At 34.8% G+C, this 24,587-nt stretch overlaps 1 protein-coding gene across 3 annotated transcripts in view; it reads left to right on the top strand.

Moving 5' to 3' along the window:
* The window catches only part of SCAMP1 (secretory carrier membrane protein 1), a 120,960-nt gene extending 97,158 nt beyond the window's left edge, over positions 1 to 23,802 (top strand). For all 3 annotated transcript variants that reach the window (XM_072794028.1, XM_072794045.1, XM_072794038.1), the window contains 2 exons: positions 1,204 to 1,321; positions 21,002 to 23,802. In XM_072794028.1, the coding sequence (XP_072650129.1) occupies positions 1,204 to 1,321; positions 21,002 to 21,166 (283 nt within the window). In that variant the 3' untranslated portion in view covers positions 21,167 to 23,802. The remainder of the gene's footprint in view (positions 1 to 1,203; positions 1,322 to 21,001) is intronic.
* The last annotated feature ends 785 nt before the right edge of the window (positions 23,803 to 24,587 follow it).

Raw genomic sequence — 24,587 nt, 5'->3', positions numbered from 1 at the left:
TCTTAAAAAAAAAAAAAATTAAAAATTTTTGTTTATGTTTAAAAGTTGCCCTTTTATAGCACATTCACATTCACTTCTGTCCTGCTGTCATTTCCTTCTTAACCCCAGCAGTCACTAATCTGTTCATCATTTCTATTTTATTTTGTCATTTCAAGAATATTATATAAGTGGAACCATAGGCTATGTAACTTTTGTCTTTTTGTGCTCAGCATAGTTCTCTGGAGATTCATCTAGGTCATTGTATCAGTAGTTAATTCGTTTTTATTCCAGAATAAAATTGTGGATATACCACAGTTTGTTTAAACATTCACTAGTTGAAGGACTCTGGACTGTTTCTGGTTTTAGTCTATTATAAAATAAAGTCTCTGTAAACATTAATGAACAAGTTTTGTGTGAACATCCATTTTCACTTCTCTGTGATAAATACCCAAGAGTATAATTGTTGGTTCATCCGAAGTTGCATGTTTAATGATTTTTAAGAACCTAACAGACTTTTTCTGAATGGCTGTATCATTTTACATTCCTACCAACAATGAGTGACTCAGTCTCCACTCGTGACCAGCATTTAGTGTTGTCACTTTTTAAAATTTATCTATTCTGATAGATGTATAGTGATACCTCACTGAGATTTTAAGTTGTATTTCTCCAGTGACTCATGGTGTTGAACATCTTTTTATGTGATTATTTGCCTCTTTATATCATCTTGAAGAAACATCTTTTCATGCTTTTTGCCCATTTTCTAAGTGAATTTTTTTTCTAACTCTTGAGCTTTGAAAGTTCTTCATATATTCTGGATGCTAATTGTTGGTTGGATATGAAGTTTGCAAATATTTTCTTCCATAATTAAGTAGAATTTAAGTGAACGTAAAGTAATAATGAGCTCATATATTTAAAAACAAAAGTAAAATCTGGTGGTACATACTTAAGGCTTGGTGCTTAGTGTTGGATTTGAATTTAGACTGTCATTTTTTAGATGTGTGACTCTGAGCAAGTTAGTGAATATCTCTGACTCAGAGGATGATGTGCAAAATAGGGATTTAAAATATCATCTCTCTTATGGAACTGTGAGAATTAAATGAGTTAAAGAAGTGAATATTACCTGGCTTTTAAGTGCTGAATGTGTATTGGTTGCTATGTTATTTTTGAAAAGGCATGCATTCACTTATTTGTCTAATTATACCTTTTTAAAAAATTACTTCTTAGTGGTTGGATTTCATCCCTTACTGGTCTCAACCAAAGTATTCCCGTTGGAATCATGATGATAATCATAGCGGCACTTTTTACAGCATCAGCAGTCATCTCGCTAGTTATGTTTAAAAAGGTAAGTGAATTTTACATCTGTAAATTTATATAATTTTCTGTTTAGTTTCCATTTTCCCATTTTGCTCTTGATTCAGTGTAACCTCTGGCTGTTTTGTTGTTCTTCTTATGCAAGTGTGCTCTCTGAGGATTAAGCTTTTTACAATTAGAAGTTAAGCATAAAGAAAATTTCATCACATTTTTAACTTCTGTAAAAAGGGAATATTTTAAAATCCTTTTAGTTCAGGTCTTCTTTGATGAAGAGTCTACCTCATTTAAAATATTTTGGAATTTAAGAAAATATGTACTTGGGACATCTGAGTGGCTCAGTGGTTGAGCCTCTGCCTTCAACTCAGGGTGTGATCCTGGGGTCCAGGGATTGAGTACTGTCATCGGGTTCCCCACAGAGAGCCTGCTTCTTCCTCTGCCTGTGTCTCTGCCTCTCTCTCTGTGTCTTTCATGAATAAATGAAATATTTTAAAAAATATGTTCTTAAATGTTTTTAAAAAAATTTCTTTTTTTTAATATAAAGTATATTATCCTGATTAATACATAGAAGTAAAATTGTGTGGAATGTGTGTTTTGCATATATTTAAAATTGAAAAACATGAATTACGAGTATAAAGCAAGCTGGTGACAGGTTTGGGCTGGATTATAACATGAATTAATTTTTAGTGACTGCCCAATTATCTTATCTATACTTCTCTCTATAAAATTCCCATGGTTATTTTTATAGCCTTAAAAAAAATCATTACATAGAGTGAGAGAGAAATCAGTGGTTTTATTTGTTTATATAAAGTTTTATTGTGTCTTGGATACGTATTTTTTATATTCCACATGTGTTCAAACATGTAGATTCTACATGATCTAGAAACCCTGGGAATAACCTCTCTGCTTTAAGATGATAAAGATTTTTTGGTGGGTCTCATTTTAAAGAAGATAATCCCTTAGAACAGTTTTCTCTTTGTTTTTTACTATCTGGTAACTTGAGAATATGTACAAAGAATACTTAGAATAATAATTTTTTTTTTACTTAGAATAATTGTGCCTTATATTTAAGAACACTTTGCACTCCTGAAATATTTTACTTACACTTTTGTCTTTTATTCTTCTCAAAACTGTGAAGCCTAGGCTGTGTTCTTTCTGCCCATATTTTGCTATTCATTTTCTCTCTTTTAAAAGCTTTTATTTCTTTTCTGAACTACTCACACGTACTATCAAAACTCAGCCTCCGAAAGTTACTAAATTCTGTAGCCTTTTGCAATTACCTTTTTTTCTTGAACTCTGCAGTCTTCTATATTACAATTGGCTCCTTTTCCTCAGACTTTGTAATTGTCTGCTGATTCTCCTGCCTTTGAGGCTGTTCTTTCTCCCTCATTTCTTTGTCCAGCTCCTAAGTATAGGTCTTCTAAATGCAATCAACTCTCTGCTTTTTGTGCCATATAATCTTTTTCTTTGGAGATGTTAGTATCTTCCATTGTTTTTTGGGTTCCTTCTCTTCTCTGTTGTGGGTAACCTAGAATGTTGGAGTTGGAAGACATAATGCTTTGTATAAAAATCAACTTGCTGGCTTACCTAAGCACCTAACGTGAGTGTTTAGATCTCCAGTTGATTGGTATCATCATCTCGCAGTAATGCATTAGCGACTCATCAGTTTCTTCTCAGAACTAGCTCTTCTTCCAAAAGTTCTGATTCATAGTCAAGAAACTTAATTAAGACCACATAATACATGATTTCATTTATATGAAGTGTCCAAAACAGGCAAATCTATAGAGATAGAAAGTAGATTGGTGGTTGCCTTCGCCCAGAGGTAGGGCGGAGAAGGATTGCTAATGGTTATAAAATTTCTTTTTGAAAAAAAAAAAAATAAATAAAATAAAATAAAATAAAATTTCTTTTTGGAGTGATGAAAATTTCTGAAATTAGATTTATACATGATATACTCACAACACTATGAATAAATATTAAACCCCACTTAATTCTACACTTTAAAAGAGTAAATTGTATATTATGCAAATTTTTATCTCAGGGAAGCTGTTTTTTAAAAAGGAACATTTATTAAGTCCCTACTATAAATTTGGTAATGCTAAGTATTTTCTCATGATTCCGTTTAAATTTATGTCAGCACTTTGACTGCTTTTGATACTTTTTTTTTTTTTAAGATTTTATTTATTTATGAGAGACACAGAGAGAAGCAGAGACATAGGCAAAGGGAGAGGCAGGCTCCATGCAGGGAGCCTGATGTGGGACTCGATCCCGGGACTCCAGGATCATGCCCTGGGCTGAAGGCAGATGCTCAACCGCTGAGCCACCCAGGCGTCCCGGTTTTGATACTTTTTAAGTCACTTTCCTAGATACTTTTTTGAATCTTTTTCATCTTTTCTTCTTTTTGATTCCTGGCCTCAACTAGCCCAGAAATTTTTTTTAGGTCACTCAGACTCCCAACTTCCTTCAGTTTTATATGTAGTTACTATCTTAATCTTTAAAAAAACAAAAAACAAAAAACAAAACACAAAACAAAAAAAAAAACCCCAAAAAACCAAGCCCAACACTCTGAAGATTTTTGAAGTGGACTGGGTTGGGAATGGGATTTTAGTAGTTGTACGAAATAGGGCTAGTGTTGACCTTTTACTGCTTCTGGATCCAGACTCTCCTCTAGTCAAACTGTATTTCTCAGTTTCTTTATATATATTACTTACATTCCTTTGTTCCAGTTTATGTTCATCCTATGCCTCTTGACTCCTAGGTTGTTTCATCTTTTATGTCAATTGAAGACCTGCTAGTGTTCTTTCAAGATCTAGCTCAAGTCTTCATGTCTATTTCACAGAATCTTTCTCATTACCCATGTGTTAGGGATCAGGTAATTCTTTTTTTTTTTTTTTTTCCCTTGGGGAATTTATTGTAGGTATTACTCACTGCAGCATTGGGACACAGGCCACTTTATATACCTTACATTCTGGGTACTCAACTTGTTAAAGTTCCTCTGGGTGAACATGTCTTTTAGCTTTGGAACCATACACTCAGATTGAAATTCTGGCTCCTTGACTTAGAGCTTTGTGAGCTGAGGCAGGCTTTTGTAACCACTCAGGTTCAGTGTCATCACCTATCCTCTAAGCCCCATTAGAGCAGAGACCTAGTCTGCTTTTTTTTGGGTTGTGTTTCTTACATCTGGAGTCACTGTATGTGATAGGCACTCAAAGTATTTGTTGAATGTAGGAAGAAATGGGACTAGTAACTACTTCCATAGTGTTGAGAAGAGGATTAAGTGAAACAGGGAACATGAGTTGCACAGCACAGGGCTTTCTCAATTAAAATTAACTTTTTTTTTTTTTCCCTGATCTTCTTGACCCCTTTATCAGTTTATATTGCAGGATCTGACTTAGTGTCTACTTTTGTTTAGTAAATGCCTGTATCAATCAATGTTGTACCAGGGAAACAGAACAAAGAGATTTATTGACAGGAATTGGCTTATGTGGTTGTGGGGGCTTGCTAGGTTAGTCTGAAATCCATAGACAGTCAGGGAAGGTTGGAAAATCTCAACCAGAAGCAGAAGTTCTAGTTGCAGGTAGGAGTTTTCTTCTTCCTCAGAGAAACCTTAGTTCTATTCTTAAGTCTTTCAACTGATTGGATCAGGCCTACCTAGATAACTCAGAACACTCTGATTTTCTTAAAGTCAACTGATTAGTAATCACATGCACAAAATACCTTCACAGCACACCTAGATTAGTGTTTGATTGATAACCGAGGACTATAGCTAGCCAAAGAAACTTGACTGTGACAACATCTCTTTGGACATTGCTTTAATTATTCCCTAAGTTCAGAATACAGTAGAGGGTTTTGTGATATGTTGCAGATTCCATTCATTTGTTAACCATTTATGATGATGAGTTATGTGTCAAGTACTGCACTATGAGTTCAAAGAGCTAACTTTTTGGTGTGAAGGAGAAACAAGTGATTAGGTACCACAATTTACTGATTTGGTGGCTATTTATAGGGACATCTAGATCTCTCTAGAGATCATAGAGGAGAGACACTTAAGTTTTGGAGATCTTGTTAGTAGTGAGGTTTTTAAAAGTATTATCTTAACTCCTGTTCATCATGGTATCTTAGCTATCTAAGTAAAGGAATTGGGAGAAGGGAGAGGGTAAGTAGATACCATGTAGAAGGGGTGCCTTTTTTATATTTAGTTGCAGAAATTAACTATATTCAGGGTTATATATATATATACATATATATATATATATAATTAACTATATTAACTATATATTTAAATATATACTATATTTAAAAGTAGCTCAGTATAGACGGGAAATAAACCTGGTACGTGAATTGGCGGGGGGGGGGGGAATGTGGGGTGTTGTTTGTGGAGGACAGGGAAAGAGGAGGCTGCACACATAAGATATATTCTGCAGGATCTTGTAAGCTGGGAAAACTTGTTAAGAAGTTTGGATCTTCTCCAGAGTGGTGGTGAGCCATAGAAGAAGTTTCAAGAGGAAAATAATGGAATTGATCAATTCGAGTTTTAGAAAGACTATTCTCTCTCTCTCTCTCTCTCTCTCTCTCTCTCTCTTTTTCTTTGTATATATTTTTATTGGGAGTTCCATTTGTCAACATATAGCATAACACCCAGTGCTCATCTCATCAGTTGCTCCCCTCGGTGCCCATCACCCAGTCACCCCATCCCCCCGCCTGCCTTGCTTTCCACTACCCCTTGTTTGTTTCCCAGAGTTAGGAGTCTCTCATGTTCTGTCTCCCTCTCTGATATTTCCCACTCATTTTCTCTCCTTTCCCTTTTAATCCCTTTCACTATTTTTTATATAATTAATATAAATTAATGAGACCATACAATGTTTGTCCTTCTCCGATTGACTTCCTTCACTCAGCATAATACCCTCCAGGTCCATCCACGTCGAAGCAAATAGTGGGTGGGTATTTGTTGTTTCTTTTTTTTTTTTTTTTTTTTTTTTTTTTTGGGTATTTGTTGTTTCTGATGGCTGAGTAATATTCCATTGTATATATAGACCACATCTACTTTATCCATTCATCTGTCGATGGACACCGAGGCTCCTTCCACAGTTTGGCTATTGTGGACATTGCTGCTATAAACATTGGGGTGCGGGTGTCCTGCCATTTCACTGCATCTATATCTTTGGGGTAAATCCCCAGCAGTGCAATTGCTGGGTCGTAGGACAGTTCAATTTTTAACTCTTTGAGGAACCTACACACAGTTTTCCAGAGCGGCTGTACCAGTTCACATTCCCACCAACAGTTCAAGAGTGTTCCCCTTTCTCCACATCCTCTCCAACAGTTGTTGTTTCCTGCCTTGTTAATTTTCACCCTTCTCACTGGTGTGAGGTGGGATCTCATTGTGGTTTTGATTTGTATTTCCCTGATGGCCAGTGATGCGGAGCATTTTCTCATGTGCTTGTTGGCCATGTCTGTGTCTTCCTCTGTGAGATTTCTGTTCATGTCTTCTGCCCATGTCATGATTGGATTGTTTGTTTCTTTGCTGTTGAGTTTCATAAGTTCTTTATAGATCTTGGATACTAGCCCTTTATCTGATAGATCATTTGCAAGTATCTTCTCCCTTTCTGTAGGTTGTCTTTTAGGTTTGTTGACTGTTTCTTTTGCTGTGCAGAAGCTTTTGATCTTGATGAAGTCCCAATAATTCATTTTTGCTTTTGTTTCCCTTGCCTTCCTAGATGTATCTTGCAAGAAGTTGCTGTGGCCACGGTCAAAAAGGGTGTTGCCTGTGTTCTCCTCTAGGATTTTGATGGATTCTTGTCTTACATTTAGAGCTTTCATCCATTTTGAGTTTATCTTTGTGTGTGGTGTAAGAGAATGGTCTAGTTTCATTCTTCTGCATGTGGCGGTCCAATTTTCCCAGCACCATTTATTGAAGAGACTGACCTTTTTCCAGTGGATAGTCTTTCCTGCTTTGTCGAATATTAATTGATCATAGAGTTGAGGGTCCATTTCTGGGTTCTCTATTCTGTTCCATTGATCTATGTGTCTGTTTTTGTGCCAGTACCACGCTGTCTTGATGATCAGAGCTTTGTAGTACAACCTGAATCTGGCATTGTGATGCCCCCAGCTCTGGTTTTCTTTATTAATATTCCCCTGGCTATTCGGGGTCTTTTCTGATTCCACACAAATCTTAAGATGATTTGTTCCAACTCTCTGAAGAAAGTCCATGGTATTTCAATAGGGATTGCTTTAAATGTGTAAATTTCCCTGGATAGCATTGACATTTTCACAATATTAATTCTTCCAATCCATGAGCATGGAATATTTTTCCATCTCTTTGTGTCTTCCTCAATTTCTAGAAAGACTATTCTCAAATAGATTTGGCATTTGTGGGGCAGGATATATGGTACTGGAAGAAAAGAAGCCTGGGAGACAAGGTAGGAAGTCGGTGAGTCATGGTGGTGGCCAGAACTAATGAAGTGGCAGTGTGATACTTCAAGGGATACTTCCCTTGACTATATCAAGGGAAAATGAGCAGTTAGTGATTGATTGGACCTGGGCCTGGAAGTGTAGGTTGAGGGAAGACTCAAGGAAGACACGAAGGCTTTTTCGATGGTGGGTCATTCAGGAAGAGAGTACAAGAAGAAGGAAAGATATATGGGCATCAGGGCACCTGTCTGATTCAGTTGTTAGGGCATGTGACTCTTACAGGGTCATGAGTTCAAGTTCCACATTGGGTGGAAGCCTATATAAATACATAAATATTTTATGTATTTAGGAGATATATGGGCATCAATTTCTTTTCTTTTTTTTTTTTTAAAGATTTTATTTATTCATGTGGGACACACACACACACACACACACACAGAGGGGCAGAGACACAGGCAAAGGGAGAAGCAGGCTTTATGCAGGGAGCCTGACGTGGGACTCAATTCCAGGTCTCCAGGATCAGGCCCTGGGTGGAAGGCGGCGCTAAACCGCTGAGACACCCGGGCTGCCCATCAATTTATTTTCAACATTGAATCCAGAGGGTTTAAAATAACATTGGGGCACCAAAGTATAAACACATGGTAAGCTTTGGATATTTAAGTTGGGAGCAAAGGAAAGAGCTTTAGGCAGGATTTCTAGACTTGGAAAGTAATGACTTCTTGATGTAAATGAAGCCTAGAAAGTGGGTTAAGGTAGTGAGACCAGGTTAGAACACACTGCACATCTGCTGAGGAAAGAATGTGGAGGGAATTTTAACCAGTGGCGATGGTGGAGTATGTGGCACAGACGATTAATACAGTCTGAGTGTGGAGAAAGTGTTTATTCTGCAGCTGCTATGTGCAGCACTCCAAAGTCTTTGACCAGTAGCTTTGCCCCCAATACTTAATTCTTTAAGATCCAGCCCATTAAAGGAAAATTTTTAGTTGTGCTGATTGTATGCCAGGGCATTCAAAAGAAATACGATTGCTTCCCAAATAAATATATTAATATGGGAATTGTGCAGCATACTCCACTTTGGTTGACATTATTATTATTATTATTATTATTATTATTATTATTTATTATTATTATTTTGCCCCATAATTGAAGAAGTTACCAGTTAACTACTTTTATATGTGTTCACTGTTGGTCAATGCAACACAAGTCCCTGAGCTTCTCTGAATCTCATATTCTAGTGAAATACGAATTTAGATGAGATGATTTTCTGTATGATTTTATGAAGTACAATTCATGGGGATAATATAGGCTCAAATATAATTTTGGCTCACATTTCATACTTGTAGTGTCAAGGATTTCTCTTACTGTGGATAGAAATTGAGATCCAGTAAAAATGTCTAATTTTTAATTTTCTTTTTCTACGCTTGCTTAAAACTGGCTTTCCTCTGTGTGTATGTAGCCATAGTTGCTAACCACTAGGGGTCAGGCTCTTCATAAACAGTTAATGCCCTCCAAAATTCCCAAATGCACACTTCTTGCCTCTAGAATATTATCACATGTTTTTAGACTACTCTGTGTCTCCAGCCCAGCTAAACATGCTCGGTGGTATATATTTATTTAAATTATAATGAATACAATTTTAAGAATTCTTTTGGCATTCTGAAGCCTTGCATAATTGAGTAAGTAATCATTGCTATATAAAGTGCCCAGTAAATGCTATGGTGTATCTCTGTTTCCTCCTACTGTCACTTTATAAATGAAATTTGGAAAATTGAAATCCAAGAATATCTATTTCTTCACAGATAAGGGAACAGTTCAGCTCTTGCCTTTCGCAGATAGATTTCTTAAGCTTTCACTTAGGTTGTTTCTAAAAGGTTTTTTTTTTTTTTTTAAGGTCTTTTTATAGTAAACAAATAGAATTGAGTAAATTTTGGACTAAGGGGGAAGTATTTTCAATGGATCATACCAGAGGAATCCAAAAATTTCTTTCTTTTAGTTGGTACTGGTATAGGAGTCAGAATAACTTAGTATGGAAGAGACAGATGATACATAATTTGTATTCCTTTTTAGGACTTTCGTTTTTTAAAGAATTTATTCATTTACTCATGACAGAGAGAGAGAGAGAGGCAGGCAGAGACACAGGCAGAGGGAGAAGCGAGCTCCATGCAGGGAGCCCGACATGGGACTCTATCCTAGGTCTCCAGGGTCAGGCCCTGGGCCAAAGGTGGCGCTAAACCACTGAGTCACCGGGGCTGCCCTAGGACTTACTTTTGAATGATTATTTTTCCCATTAAATTTAAAAACTGTTCATAGACATTTGTGTTCACAGTAATAAAGTAATTAATAACGTAGTTTTTTAAGCATTGCAAGAGAATTTTAGAAGAAAACTTATTTCAGGGGCACCTGGGTACATCAGTCAGTTAAGCATCTGCTTTCGGCTCCTGTGATCCCAGCTGAGTTGACTTCCTCCTCTGCCCCTGCCCCTGCCCCTACTTGTGCTTTCTCTCTTCACTGTCCCTGTGTCTCTCAATCCCTCTCTCAAATAGATAAATACAATCTTAAAAAAAAGAAAAAAACTGATTTCACTTTTTAAAAAAACAAGTTTCCTTAAGTGATTGAAATTTTTTGAAAATGACAGCATATCCATTCTGGAAATACTTTTGTGTGAGAGTACAGAACTTGGGTGTATGAACCAGAATAATGACAAGTCTCATTGATTAGTTAAATTGGTGTTTTGTAGTAAATGCTTTGTGAACATATCCTCTTATATTTGGGTAATAGTCTTCTTTAGATTGAAAGTGATACTTTCACTTTCTTTGAAAACCTTTCTTTCTTTCTTTCTTTCTTTCTTTCTTTCTTTCTTTCTTTCTTTCTTTCTTTCTTTCTTTCTTTCTTTCTTTCTTTCTTTCTTTCTTTCTTTCTTTCTTTCTTTCTTTCTTTCTTTCTTTCTTTCTTTCTTTCTTTCTTTCTTTCTGCTTTATTTGGATCTGGGACAGGATGCGAGTAACTTTTTTTTTATAGTCACAAATAGTATGCTTACTTTGTCTCTCGATCTCTTTCTCTGAATCATCCAGCACTACAAATTTTCCTGATTATGAATCAATTTCATATGATTCACATTGCCTGCATTAAATGTGGGTCCACATGCTTGTTTTCTTCATTCAGAGGACACACAGTAGGTACAGTAATATTTTTGAGACCCTAGAAAAATTGACACTCTGAGCAAGTATTTTATACCCTGTCCTCAAGTGGTATTCTTAGTATGTTCATTTTTTTCTGACTGCCCCCTACTTTTATTTTGTTATTCTTTTCTGTAAGTACTAAGCTTACTTAATACATCCCAAATCAAGATTAATATGTCTAAATTATTGTAAATCATCTTTACTTAGGCATGTTCAAATTTGTTAGCTCTGGTAGTATTTATAATGCTGTACACATTTTTATCTAATCTTTATATGTTCATTTTTAACAACTTATGTTGAGTGATAATCATATGTAATTTATCCATTTTAAGCACGCAGTTCATTGTTTTTGATATTACATTATTTTTTCAAATTGTGGCAAAATATATATAAAATTTGCCATTTTAATCATCTTTAAGTATACAATTCAGTGGCATTAATTATATTCACTCTGTTATGTAACTGTAACCATTATTTCCCAAACTTTATCATGCCAAGCAGCACTTTGCAGTCATATAGCAATAGCCCTCCATTTCCCCCTACACCCTGCTTGGCAAGCTCTAATCTACTTTCTGCCCCCAATGAATTTGCCTATTATAGATATTCCATATAAGTGGAATTTTTGGATATTTTCCTTTTGTGTCTGGATTATTTCACTTAGCATAAAGTTTTTAGGGTTCATCCATGTTGTATGTATCATAATTTCACTCTTTTTTATAGCTAAATATTCTGCACGTATATATTATATTGCTTTTATTAATCTGTGGATGTGTACTTGGGTTGTTTCTACCTTTTGGCTATTGTAAATAATGCTACGCTGAATATTGGTGTACAAGAGCCTGTGCTAGTCCCTTTGCTTTGAATTCTTTTGGGTATATACTTAAGACGAATTGCTTGGTAGTCAAATGGTAATTCTATGTTTAGTTTTTTGAGAAACTACCAAACTTTTCTACAGTGGCCATACTGTTTTGCATCCCAATCAGCAATATAGCAATATACTATATTTTACTATATTTATATATTTTATATAGTATATTTTCCAATATACTATGGAAACATATGCTATATTTTCCATAGTATATTTCATACCATCCTAGTAGGTGTGAAATATACTATGATCACTTTTAATTTTTAGTTTTTTTCCAAAACTGAAATTACTTCAATATGGTACATATGATTACATAAAAATTCAGTTTTCACAAATAGATTATACTATCTTCTAAACTTACTCACTACAGTTATTTATATCTAATCATCTGTATAAAATCATATATATTAATATATACTTAAATCATAAAGAAGAGAGAGCACTCAACATTGAAACTTATAATCAATGAAATAAATATAAATTAATATAATAAATATTTATAAATATAAATAAATATAAATAAGCATAGTCATATTTTTAAACAGTATGTTGAGGACATTAAAAATTTTTGTTCTAAATACTTTTTACTTTTTATTAACTGAATTATAGTTGACATACAGTATTATATTAGTTTCAGGTGTACAAATAGTGATTTGACATTTGTAAACATTAGGGGGCTCCTGGGTGGCTCAGTTGGTTAAATACTGAACTCTTGATTTTGGCTTAGGTCATGATTTTCAGGGTTGTGAGTTTGAGCCCCCCACACTGGGCTCCGAACTGGATGTGATGCCTACTTAAGATTATCTTCCATGGAGATCCCTGGGTGGCTCAGCGGTTAAGCTCCTGCCTTTGGCCCAGGGCGTGATCCTGGAGTCCCCCGTGGGATTGAGTCCTGCATCGGGGTCTCTGCATGGAGCCTGCTTTTCCCTTTGCCTGTGTCTCTGCCTCTCTCTCTCTCCGTGTCTCTCATGAATAAATAAATAAATAAAGTCTTTTTTTAAAAAAGGTAAATATTATGAAGTACTTTCCATGATAAGTATCGTTACCCTCTGTCAGCATACAAAGTTACACATACTTATTTTGTGACTGGAAATTTGTACTCTTAATCCCCTTCATGTATTTTGCCCATCCTTTCACTTCTGTACCACCTCTCCCAGGACCCCAGCAACCATCAATTTGTTCTCTGTATTTATGAGTCTCTGTTTTTTTTTTTTGTTGTTTGCTCATGTATTTTGTTTTTTAGATTCTGCATGTAAGTGAAATCATATGGCATTTGTCTTTCTCTGACTTAATTCATTTAGCATAATACCTTCTGGGTTCATCCATGTTGTTGAAAATGGCAAGATTGCAATCTTCTCTTGACTGAGTAATATTACATTGTGTTTTTATATATATATATATCTCTCACATCTTTATTCATTTATCAGCAGATACTTAGATTTCTTTTATATCTTGGCTATTGTAAATAATATGCAACAAACATAGGCATGCATATATCTTTTCAAATTTTGGGGTAAACAACCAGAAGTGGAATGACTGTCAGTATCATACGGTACTTCTATTTTTAGTTTTTTGAGGAATCTCCATACTGTTTTCCGTAGTTGCTATACCAGTTTACATGCCTACCAGCAGCGCAGGAAGGTTCCCTTTTCCCCACATTTTTGCCAACACTTGTTATGTCTTGTCTTTTTGAGGATAGCCATTTTGACTGGTGTGAAGTGGTATCTCATTGTGGTTTTGATTTGCATTTCCCTGACGATTAGTGATATTGAACATCTTTTCACATAGCTGTTGGCTATTTGTATGTTGTCTTTGGGAAAATGTCTATTCAAGTTCTTCCCATTTTTTAATTGTTATTTGTTTTTTTTTTAAATTTTTATTTATTTATGATAGTGAGAGAGAGAGAGAGAGAGAGAGAGAGAGGCAGGCAGAGACATAGGCAGAGGGAGAAGCAGGCTCCATGCACCGGGAGCCCGACGTGGGATTCGATCCCGGGTCTCCAGGATAGCACCTTGGGCCAAAGGCAGGCACCAAACCGCTGCGCCACCCAGGGATCCCTGTTATTTGGTTTTTTAAGTTGTATTGATTCTTTATATATTTTGGATATTAGTCTCTTATCATTTGTATCACTTGCACATATCTTCTCCCATTCAGTATGTATTACCTTTTCATTTTGTTGATGGTTTCCTTCACTGGCAAAAAGCTTTTTAGTTTGATGTAGTCCCAGTTGTTTGTTTTTGCTTTTGTTACACTTGTATGAGGAGATATATCCAAAAAAATATAGCTAAAATTAATGTCCAAGAGTTTACTGCCTATGTTTTCTTTTAGGAGTTTTATGGCTTCAAGTCTTACATTATGTGTTTAATCTATTTTGAATTTATTTTTATGTATGGTCCAGTTTCATTCTTATGTATATAGCTGTCCAGTTTTCCCAGTACCATTTATTGAAGAGAAGGTCTTTCCCTCACTGTATATTCTTAACCTCCTTTGTCACAGATTAATTAAGCATATAAGAATGGGTTTATTTCTAGGCTCTGTATGATGTTCCATTATTCTGTGTGTCTCTCTTTGTGCCAGTATTGTACTGTTTTGATTACCATAGGTTTGTAGTAGAGCTTGAATCTGGAATTGTGATACTTTTGTCTTTGTTGTTCTTTGTCAAGATTGCTTTGGCTATTTGTGGTCTTTTGTGGTTCTGTATAAATTTTAGGATTATTCTAGTTTTCTGAAAAATTCTGAGATTGCATTAAATCTGTAAATTACTTTGGAAAGTTTGAGCATTTTAACAATATTCTTTGACTCCATGAGCATGATATATCTTTCCATTACTTTCTATCATAATCAGTTCATTTCATCAGTGTTTTATAGTTTTTATTATATGGGTCTTTTACTTCCTTGGTTAAGTTTATTCCTAGGTATTTCTTCTTCTTTTTTTGATGTATTTGTAAATGGAATTACTTTCATAATTCTCTTTCTTCTAGTTTATTGTTAGTGTATAGATTTCTGTATATTAATTTTCCGTCTTGCAACTTTACCGAATTCAGTTTTTTTGACGGAATCTTTAGGAATATTATCATGTTATCTGTGAATAGTGACAGAGTTAATTTCTTCCTTACCGATGTGGATGCCTTTTTTTTTTCCCTTGTCTGATTTTTGTGACTAAGACTTTCAGTACCATGTTGAATAAAAAAAGGCAGGAGTGGACATTCTTGTCTTATTCCTCATCTTAGAGGAAAAGCTTTCACTTTTTCATCACTGAGTATGTTAGCTGAGGGTTTGTCATATATGGACTTTATCATGTTGAAGTATGCTTTCTCTTTACCCACTTTGTTGAGAGTTTTTATCATGAAGCTGAATTTTGTGAAGTGATTTTTCTACATCTATTGAGATGATGATGTGATTCTTAATCATTCATTTTGCTAATCTGGTGTATCATGTTGATTGATTTGAAGACCTTGAACCATGTTTCATCTCTAGAATAAATCTCACTTGATCATGGTGAATAATCCTTTAAATGTATTGTTGAATTTGGTTTGCTAATTATTTTGAGGATTGTTGCATATGTGTTCATCAGGGATATTGGCCTGGAATTAATTAGTTTATTTTCTTTCTTTCTTTCTTTCTTTCTTTCTTTCTTTCTTTCTTTCTTTCTTTCTTTCTTTCTTTCTTTCTTCTTTCCCTCTTTCTCTCTTTCTCTCTTTCTTTCTTTCTTTCTCTCTTCCTTTCTCTTTCTCCCTTCCCTTCCCTTTTTCCTTCCCTTCCCTTTTTCCTTCCTTTCCCTTTTTCCTTCCCTTCCCTTTATCCTTCCCTTCCCTTTTTCCTTCCCTTCCCTTTTTCCTTCCTTTCCCTTTTTCCTTCCCTTCCCTTTATCCTTCCCTTCCCTTTTTCCTTCCCTTTCCTTTTTCCTTCCCTTCCCTTTTTCCTCCCCTTCCCTTTTTCCTTCCCTTCCCTTTTTCCTTCCCTTCCCTTTTTCCTTCCCTTTCCTTTTTCCTTTCCTTTCCCTTCCTTTTTCCTTTCCTTTCCTTTTTCCTTTCCTTTCCTGTTTCCTTTCCTTTCCTGTTTCCTTTCCTTTCCTGTTTCCTTTCCTTTCTCCTTTCCTTTCTCCCTTTCCTTTTTCAGTGTCTTTGATTTGGGATACTAAATGAGTAATGCTGGCCTCATAGAATGAATGTGGAAGCATTTCTTCTCCTCAATATTTTGGACTAGTTTGAGAAGAATAGGTATTAATTAGCTGTTCTTTAAATGTTTGGTAAAACTCACCAGTGAAGCCACCCAGTCCTCAACTTTTGTTCGTTGGGAGTTTTTTGTGTTATTGATTCAGTTTTGTTACTAGTACTTAGTCTGTTCAGATTTTCTATTTATTCCTGATTTAGTCTTGGAAGGTTTGTATGTTTTTAGGAATTTATCCATTTCATCTGGGTTGTCCAGTTTGTTGATATATAATTTTTCATAGTAGTCTCTTGTAATCCTTTGTATTTCTGTAGTGTTGGATATAATTTGTCCTTTTTTATTTCGGATTTTGAGTCCTCTTTTTTTTGCTTGATGTATCTGTAAAGATTTATCTATCAATTTTGTTTATCTTTTAAAAGAACTGGTTTTTAGTTTCATTAATTTTTTTTCTGTTTTTGTCTCTACTTTGTCTGTTTCCATTATGATCTTTATTATGTCTTTGCTTCTACTTACAGTGGGTGTTGTTTGGTTGGTTTTTAGTACCTTTAGGTGTAAGGTTAGATTGTTTGAGATTATTCTAGTTTCCTGGAGGTTGCTCATATTGCTTTAAACTTTTTTCTGAGGTCGTCTTTTGCTTTGTCTCAAAGATTTTGAACTGTCGGGTTTCCATTTTCATTTGTCCAAATGTATTTATTTCCCCTCTCTGATGCCTTTGTTGGCCCATTGGTTGTTTGGTAACCTGTTGTTTAGCCTCTTTGTATTTGTGTTTTTGTCTAGTTTTTTCCTTGTAATTGATTTTAGTTTAATATCATTGTGGTCAGGAAAGATACTCAATGTAATTTTAGTCTTCTTAAATTTATGGAGTTTAATGGCTTAGTATGTGATCTGTCCTGGACAGTGTTCCATGTGTAGTTTAAAAGAATGTGTGTTCTGCTGTTTTTGATGTGGTGTTCTGTGTATGTCTATTAAGTCCATTTAGCCTAATGTGTCCTTCAAAGCCACTCCTTCCTTGATTGATTGATTGATTTTCTGCCTGAATGATCCTATCTATTGATGTCAGTTTAAAGTTCCCTGGTTATGTTCACTTTTAAAACAACCTGTAAAGTAATTATAAACTAAGCAATTTACTTTGTTACACAGATACAGTCTGCTAGAGCATTTGGGCCATTTGTTTAATCCCTAATAGAGGGCAGCCCGGGTGGCTCAGTGGTTTAGTACCTACCTTCAGCCCAGGGCATGATCCTGGAGACCCGGGATCGAGTCCCACATTGGGCTCACTGAATAAAAATATATGTATATATGGAATGGATCCCAAGCAGGGTTCAAAAAAAAATTTTTTTTTTTAATTTTACTTATTTATTCATGAGAGACACAGAGAGGAAGAAAGGCAGAGACGCAGGCAGAGGGAGAAGCAGGCTCCATGCAGGGAGCCCGACGTCTCCAGGATTACGCGCTGGGCTGAAGGCAGGCGCTAAACCGCTGAGCCACCCAGGAATCCCAGGGATCAAAAAAAAAAAAAAAAAAAAAAGAAAGAAAAAAGTCCCTAATAGATAAACAATTAATTATATAGTGGCTTCTACAACAAGTCACTATGCCCTATTGTTGTTGTTTTAAAGTAAGCTCTACACCCAGTATGGAGCTTGAACTCGTGATCCCAAGATCAAAAGTTGCATGCTCGGGCAGCCCAGGTGGCTCAGTGGTTTAGTGCCACCTTTAGCCCAGGGCCTGACCTGGAGACCCGGGATCGAGTCCTGTGTTGGGCTCCCTGCATGGAGCCTGCTTCTCCCTCTGCCTGTGTCTCTGCCTCTCTATCTGTGTCTCTCATGAATAAATAAATAAAATTAAATTTAAAAAGAGTTAAAAAAAAAAATATATATAAGAGTTGCATGCTCTGGGACAGAGCAAGACAGGTACCTTAGCAAGTTACTATGTCTATCTAATGGGATATAACAATGAGTGGAAATGTATACCTACAAACCCTACAAATGAAAAAAGCATGGTATATATCCATAAAAGATGTACAAGGTATTGGAGGTGCTCACAATAGGGAGAGCCACAACTTGGTCAGGCAGAAAGAGGACAGCAGTATATGAGATAGGCCTTTAAAGATGAGTGGGATTTCAATAGTGTGAAACTAGAGTATTAATCAGGAGGTTACAGAAGAGGTATCTGACCCAGATCTATAGACAGTTCACAGATGGCTTATAGGAAATGTTTAATTGAAAATGTTAGGCTAAGAGATCCATAAGTTTTTTTTTAAAAACTTAAAAATCAAAAAAAAAAAAAAAAAACTCAAAAATCGAAATTTCAAAAATTCATCTTTGTTTTTTTCCCCAGTTTTAAAAAAGTTAAAATAATTTTGGTATAACAGGCATCTTATACTAATAAAAGCATCATTTCTTGAAATTGTATTCTTTAAGCTTTAATGGAAATACATGTTTGGGATTATTTTGTTTAAGTACTGTACCATGGTTCTTTACTTTCCATAGTATATAGTATATAATTTTTGTGTCATATAACAGCACAGTATACACTGATATATTTTTGAAGATACATTAAGAAAGCAAGATTCCTTCTGGAGCTGTATCTTGGCTGTGACACTTCTACAGTTTTTAAAAAATTAATTTTTATTACATTTTACATATTAAATATTTACATAATTCTCATTTGATCCTTAGAAAAACTCTGCGAGACAGGGCAACAAATACTTGTTTCAGGGGAAGTAAACTTGAGGTTTTTTTTTTTTTTTTTAAGATTTATTAATTTGAGAGAGAAACAGTGAAAGAGAGAACATGAGAGTGGGGAGGATCAGAGGGAGAAGCAGACTCCTTGGTGAGTGAGGAGCCCTGGGGTTTTAATCCTGGGACTCTGTGATCATGACCCAAGCCAAAGGCAGATGCCCAACTGACTGAGCCACCCAGGTGTTCTAAACTTGAGGTTTCGAGTGGTGACCAGCTGGGTAGAAAGTAGTGGAGTAAGTAGATACCAAATCTAGTGTTCTTTCTGTTGTTGCTCCTAGAACAAAATATTTAGGTTAATGCAATATTTATAACTGGAAGAGATAGCAAGTATTTAAGCTGTCTACTTTTTAAAAATTGTAATATTTTATTGTAAAGCTTTGTCCTTGTTTTCATAAGGAATATGAGCTATCAATAGATACCACTCTGAAACACAGCAGGGAAATGATGGGCTTTTCAAGATAGTGATACTTAAAATTAGCCTGTCATGTTGGAGCACTGATCAAAGAATCATTCTTTTCACATGGATCTAATGGGTTTCATACAGTATTTGAGCATTATGCACTGAATACATATGTAATCTTTTCCCTCTAGGTGGCTCTCTGAGTCTATATAGATTTGTACTATTGAGTACTGTGTACACACCTACCTTTATTTTGCCTACCTGCTTTGTGAGACTATGCATTACATTTTAATGTTCAGTTAACCAACATGTGAAAAAGTCATTTTCTCATCATTGTCTCAAAGTATTAAAAGAATTAAATTATGATAGGGCTCTAGTACTAGAAGAATAGAACTTTAGGGTTTACCTAAAGTGTACTTGTTAGCACTCTCTTCCTCTCCCTGACCCTTTTACACTTTGTTCCACTATAAAATGGCATTTGCTTTCGCCACTGTGTTAGAAGAAATCAGGGCTGTTGGAGTATTTTTATCTTCACCCTGGGCAGCTCTTCATTCCTTAATGTGGCTTTCTTCCCTAGGCATCTGTGAAAAGTCTCTGGCTTTTCCCGTTTCTCTTTTAATTATTCCTGTTGTTGTGGGTATCTCTTAAATACTGGTATCTTAACAGTCTTTGGTACTTGACCCTTTTTTTTCCCTCCATGGACCATTTCATTTATGTTAGAGTTGCAGCTACCATTGCTGTGCCATTGCTTTTCAAGTCCGTTTCCTGCCCATTCCTCCGTTGAGGTCCAGACTAAATCTTCAGCTGCCTGCTGTAGCAGGTCTAGAGCAGGTATCCAGTAGACATTTGTGGAATATATGAATATTTAGAACTTAGCATCTCATTTCCCCTCTAAACCAACCTATATTTTCTATTCTGTCTTCTTGAAACAACTTCCCAGTATCCAAGCTTGACTTAAAAATCTTTGACACATTCTATGTTTCCTTACTCCATATTTATTCCACAAGTAATCAGTCTCTACCTATACAGGACTGGGAAGAAGACTGACTTGGGTGCACTGTCCCAATCTTCCAGATCTGCTTTGATTGCATTCAAGGCCGGCTTTATTTAGACCTCATCAAAATGTAGTATAAGTTCCCTTTCTATCTCTTCCTCCCTCCCCCTAAGTTTGTAAGCATGTAATAAATAAACATCTAATTTGTTTTATTACTTCTTTTCTCAAATGTCTATTAAATTGGCTGATGTTATGTATTGGTGCACTTCATAGTTTATGCATCTTGAAACTTATGCTAATAGAGTTATTTTTGAACCTTGCTCTTGCAAATAAATCCCGAAGATTTAAGTGATAAATCAGTATGGGTTGACAGTTCCCAAAACTTTTCCTTTGTAAATCCTTTAGGACTTGACCATACACAAAAAGTAAAATGGTATATGGAGTGAGAGAGGATAGCAGCAGCATCTCTAAGAATATAAATAGTATTTGGTACATTAAATGATAAAATGATAGCATTTGATTATAATAAGGTTAGTGGTTTATATGTAGCCAACATAGAAATAGATAAGGTATTATTCTCTCCGAATTGTCTAAGGTAGTCAATTAATATATCAAAGTCTGAATATCTCTTCTTATATTTAAACCATTCTCTGTAATAAATAAGTAGGAACAGCAGGAAACATAGCCTTTTGCTTTTGGTTAAGAAGTTTTTACAGTTGGTTTAGCATAAACATAAGTATCTCTTGTGCTTTGGAGATAAAATGGAAGTGTCTTTGTTAGGAAAATATTTAAATACAAGATTGTGTACTGGTGTCATGGCTGATGTTCTTGACCTTAGGAATCATGGCTATAGTCTATTTTATCTCTGCGTAAAATTGAGATTAATTGAAGAGTTGCTGAAAATGAATGTATAGATTACCACTTACTTTGTCCCACTTTTTTGTGCCTCCATAGGTACACGGACTATACCGCACAACAGGTGCTAGTTTTGAGAAAGCCCAACAAGAATTTGCAACAGGTGTGATGTCCAACAAAACTGTCCAGACTGCAGCTGCAAATGCAGCTTCAAGTGCAGCAACTAGTGCAGCCCAGAATGCTTTCAAGGGTAACCAGATTTAGAGAACCCTCCAACAATACACTGGTATCTTCTGACTGTACTTTTTCTCCAGTTACTGTATTCTATAAATATTTTTATGTTCAAAACACAGTACACATGGCATGTATATTTCCTGTTCACTTGTGCATGGGCTAAAACCAGAAAAACTTCCTTGTCTTATTATTTACCTAGCAGTTTAATATTTTGGCGCCCCCTGCAGAAAAAAAAATCACATGCTAAATAAATATTCTCCATATTTTTTGGGGGATGAATGTTCAGCAAATTATTTCAGTGGTGACACACTGAAATTAATATGATACTTATGATTAAAAATGCATTTAGTACTAGCTGCAGTCTTTCTTTCAAGAATCTTAGACTTAAAGGATTACATATTGGAGCATTAAGATGATATTTCATTCTGTTTTCCACATTTATATTGGAAGAAATAGGCCATCAGGGACTTAGGGGTGTTAAAATTGGCTTGCTTTTTAGCAGTTTTAGTCACCAGTGAAGAGCCTGTGTGCATTTTGTAGTAGATCATGTAAATTTATCCTTTTATTTTTGTTCCTTTTTTTCTTTTTAGAGTAGTTGATATTTTGATATCAATCTCTGATCTTGCATGGGCACCACATTTCTTAAAATAATTTGTATTTTGGCTTCTGCACTGCTTATGGTTTTAAGATTAGGGAGTTGCTGGTAGAATCAAAGAAGTGGTTTTCTGCATTAGTTTCTTTTAAATAAAAATTTATTGGGATGCAATTTGAGAACATAATATGCAGTGCATTATCCAAAAAAGGGTAGATAATCAATGGAATAGAATGTAGTGATGATAATACTGTTTTTTTTTTTTAATTTTCAGTATTCGTTTCATAGTAGAATATTACTGTATGGAAACTTTGGTATATTCTTGTGGCTACTCATTTTAACTGAATTGAGATTGTGTTTGGCAGCTCTTTTTTGAGGAGTGTGTGTGTAATTTTTAACAGAGGCATTAAAGTCTAGACTAACTCCTTGTCCAAAAAGAACATACAGTATTTCAGGGATTTTTCTTTTAGCCTCTCAGCTGTAGTGGGATTAAAAATAAAAAGACGCTGTTGTTTCACATATACTTGAATCCCTAATGCACTTCAGTCTTTCAATTTTTGAGACAGACTGAATACATTAAAATTTTTCAGCAATAGAAAAAATATTTAACCTGCACCCAGCAAGAAAATACAAATACAGTTAAACGCATTAATTATAAATATAACCACATTAAAATTGTTACTATGCAGCATAGCATTTCATTCTTAAGGTATACTTGGTTTGAAACTTTAAATCATTTTTAATAGTGATTAAATGACCCAAAGACATTTGTAAAGTCATTATATACTATGTTTTGGAAGTTGTTAGCTAATTTACGATTGCAGAATAATCAGTGATTTCTTCAACTTGACTTTAAGTAAGGATAGTCTATTGGATTATATTATTTGAGACTGCAGATCCTTTCTAAAAAGAATCAAATGGGCACATAAATGGTTAAGTCACTTTCATTCTTTTCCCCAAATCTGGAGATAAATGAATTTCATATTGGGGGTGGGATGATGAGTTCTCACTATGAGGGAAGCTTTGGTTCATCTAGATAGTGTTTACATTTGATTTAGTTGGGATATATTGAAGTAATATACTTGGAAGATATTTCTTTTATTCTGATTAAAATAGGATTTAGAATATGAATTTAAAGCTGTTTTTATGAATATTTCTGATCAGTGATAATCTCCCTACTTTCTCAAACAAATAAGCCAGTTCAAGTTTTTCAGATTCTATAATCTTACTGAAAATCTGTTTTATCACAGTGTGCTTTATGAGTGTGTATTTAACAGACATTCAAAACATTAACCACAAAATACAATGCTTATGTTCATCATTAATTTATATTTCAAGTCCATTTCTTTTTTTCTTTCAACTACAAATGAATATAGAGACTTGAAAAATACTGAGATACTTTCCTTCAAGAATAGGAGGGCTTCTCTCTGTCTTGCAGAAATCCCCAAAGGTGGCTTTGTTAAATAGCAAATAATTAAAACCAACAGTACCTTTTTGTGTGTGGGTGGGGAAGATGTTTTAAAATCCAGTTTCTTGGGTTAATACAAGCTTATGAGAGAATTGTTTTTTAAAAACATAAATGTGCATTAAAATGATGGCAATACTAACAGTTTGATAAGGCATAGGGATTTTAAATTCTTAATATTCACTGTTCTTCTAACAATAGTAAATGGTCACATTTTCCAGCAAGAGATTGACATTTGTTAATTTTTTATATTTAATACTAACATGACCCAGTATCATAGTCATGAAATGGTCTTCATTGTTGTAAGCATTCGTGTCCTTTTTCAGTTTGCAATATATTAAGTTGTGGCTGTTTTATTTCAAACTAAAATTTGAACACTGGAAAATGATTGCTCAGTGATTTGTAATTTGGGACTTGGATTATTTATCTAGGGATGTTTGTATATTTTGTCAATGAATAATACTGCGCTGCCATCATAGTGAGCGTCATGGTTCTATATAAATGCTCTCCATCTGTCCCTCTAATGTTGCATGTTTTCAGTGGTTTGGAAGTTTTGTATATTTATTGTATTAACACAGAGTGTCATAAAATAAAATGCTGTTTACTGGATGTTAGTTTGTCTAATTTTAAAAACCTATATTAGCATTTCAGAGTTAGAGATTATGCTGTGGGTTTAATGTATATAGAAATTTCACCTTTGATTTTTAAAGAGTCTGTATAGCTCTATCATGTGCTGAATAAAATAAATAATATAAAAGACTTCATTTAAAACTGAACAGCATAAAATGACATTTTTTTTTATTAGACCTTTTAGGTGGTGGAACATGAGCTTCCCTCATATATTTTGATCACTTTAAGGTGAAAATATACATATTATCTAGAAGTTTGGGAGGTTCAAACTGGAAAACCTGTTTTGTGGCTCAGGTTTTTCCTTGGGGGTTAAAATGGATGCTCTGTACTAGTATTGTATTGATTAGCTTAGACTTGTGTTCTAGTTCCTAACCTAGCTACCTGTCATTGTGTTTTATGTACCGATGAGAGTACCTATTTGTGTATTGTTGGATTTTTCACTTGGTTATCTAAAGAGGATGTAAAAATCTTAAATGTTCATGTGAATCTTATTTTAAGAAATACTGTTAAGTTAAAATAGGAACAGCATTTAAAATTTTCTGGGTGTTATCTAAACAGTGAGTGGATTTTAATTGGATATATCTTCTGTAAATCATGTTGAGCTAATATATGATTTACATTTCCAGGGAATCTGTTAAATTGAGTTTATTAGTTTCTGTAATTTATTTGTACTAGCATAATACTTTTATACTTACTGCTATATCTTTTTCTGAAAATGCTGACATATTAGCATTTAATTTTATGCCTTTATTGGTAAAAATCTA

Source organism: Canis lupus, chromosome 2 (genome assembly GCF_048164855.1).
Source record: "Canis lupus baileyi chromosome 2, mCanLup2.hap1, whole genome shotgun sequence".
Taxonomy (NCBI): domain Eukaryota; kingdom Metazoa; phylum Chordata; class Mammalia; order Carnivora; family Canidae; genus Canis; species Canis lupus.
This window is presented reverse-complemented; position numbering and strand designations above follow the sequence as displayed.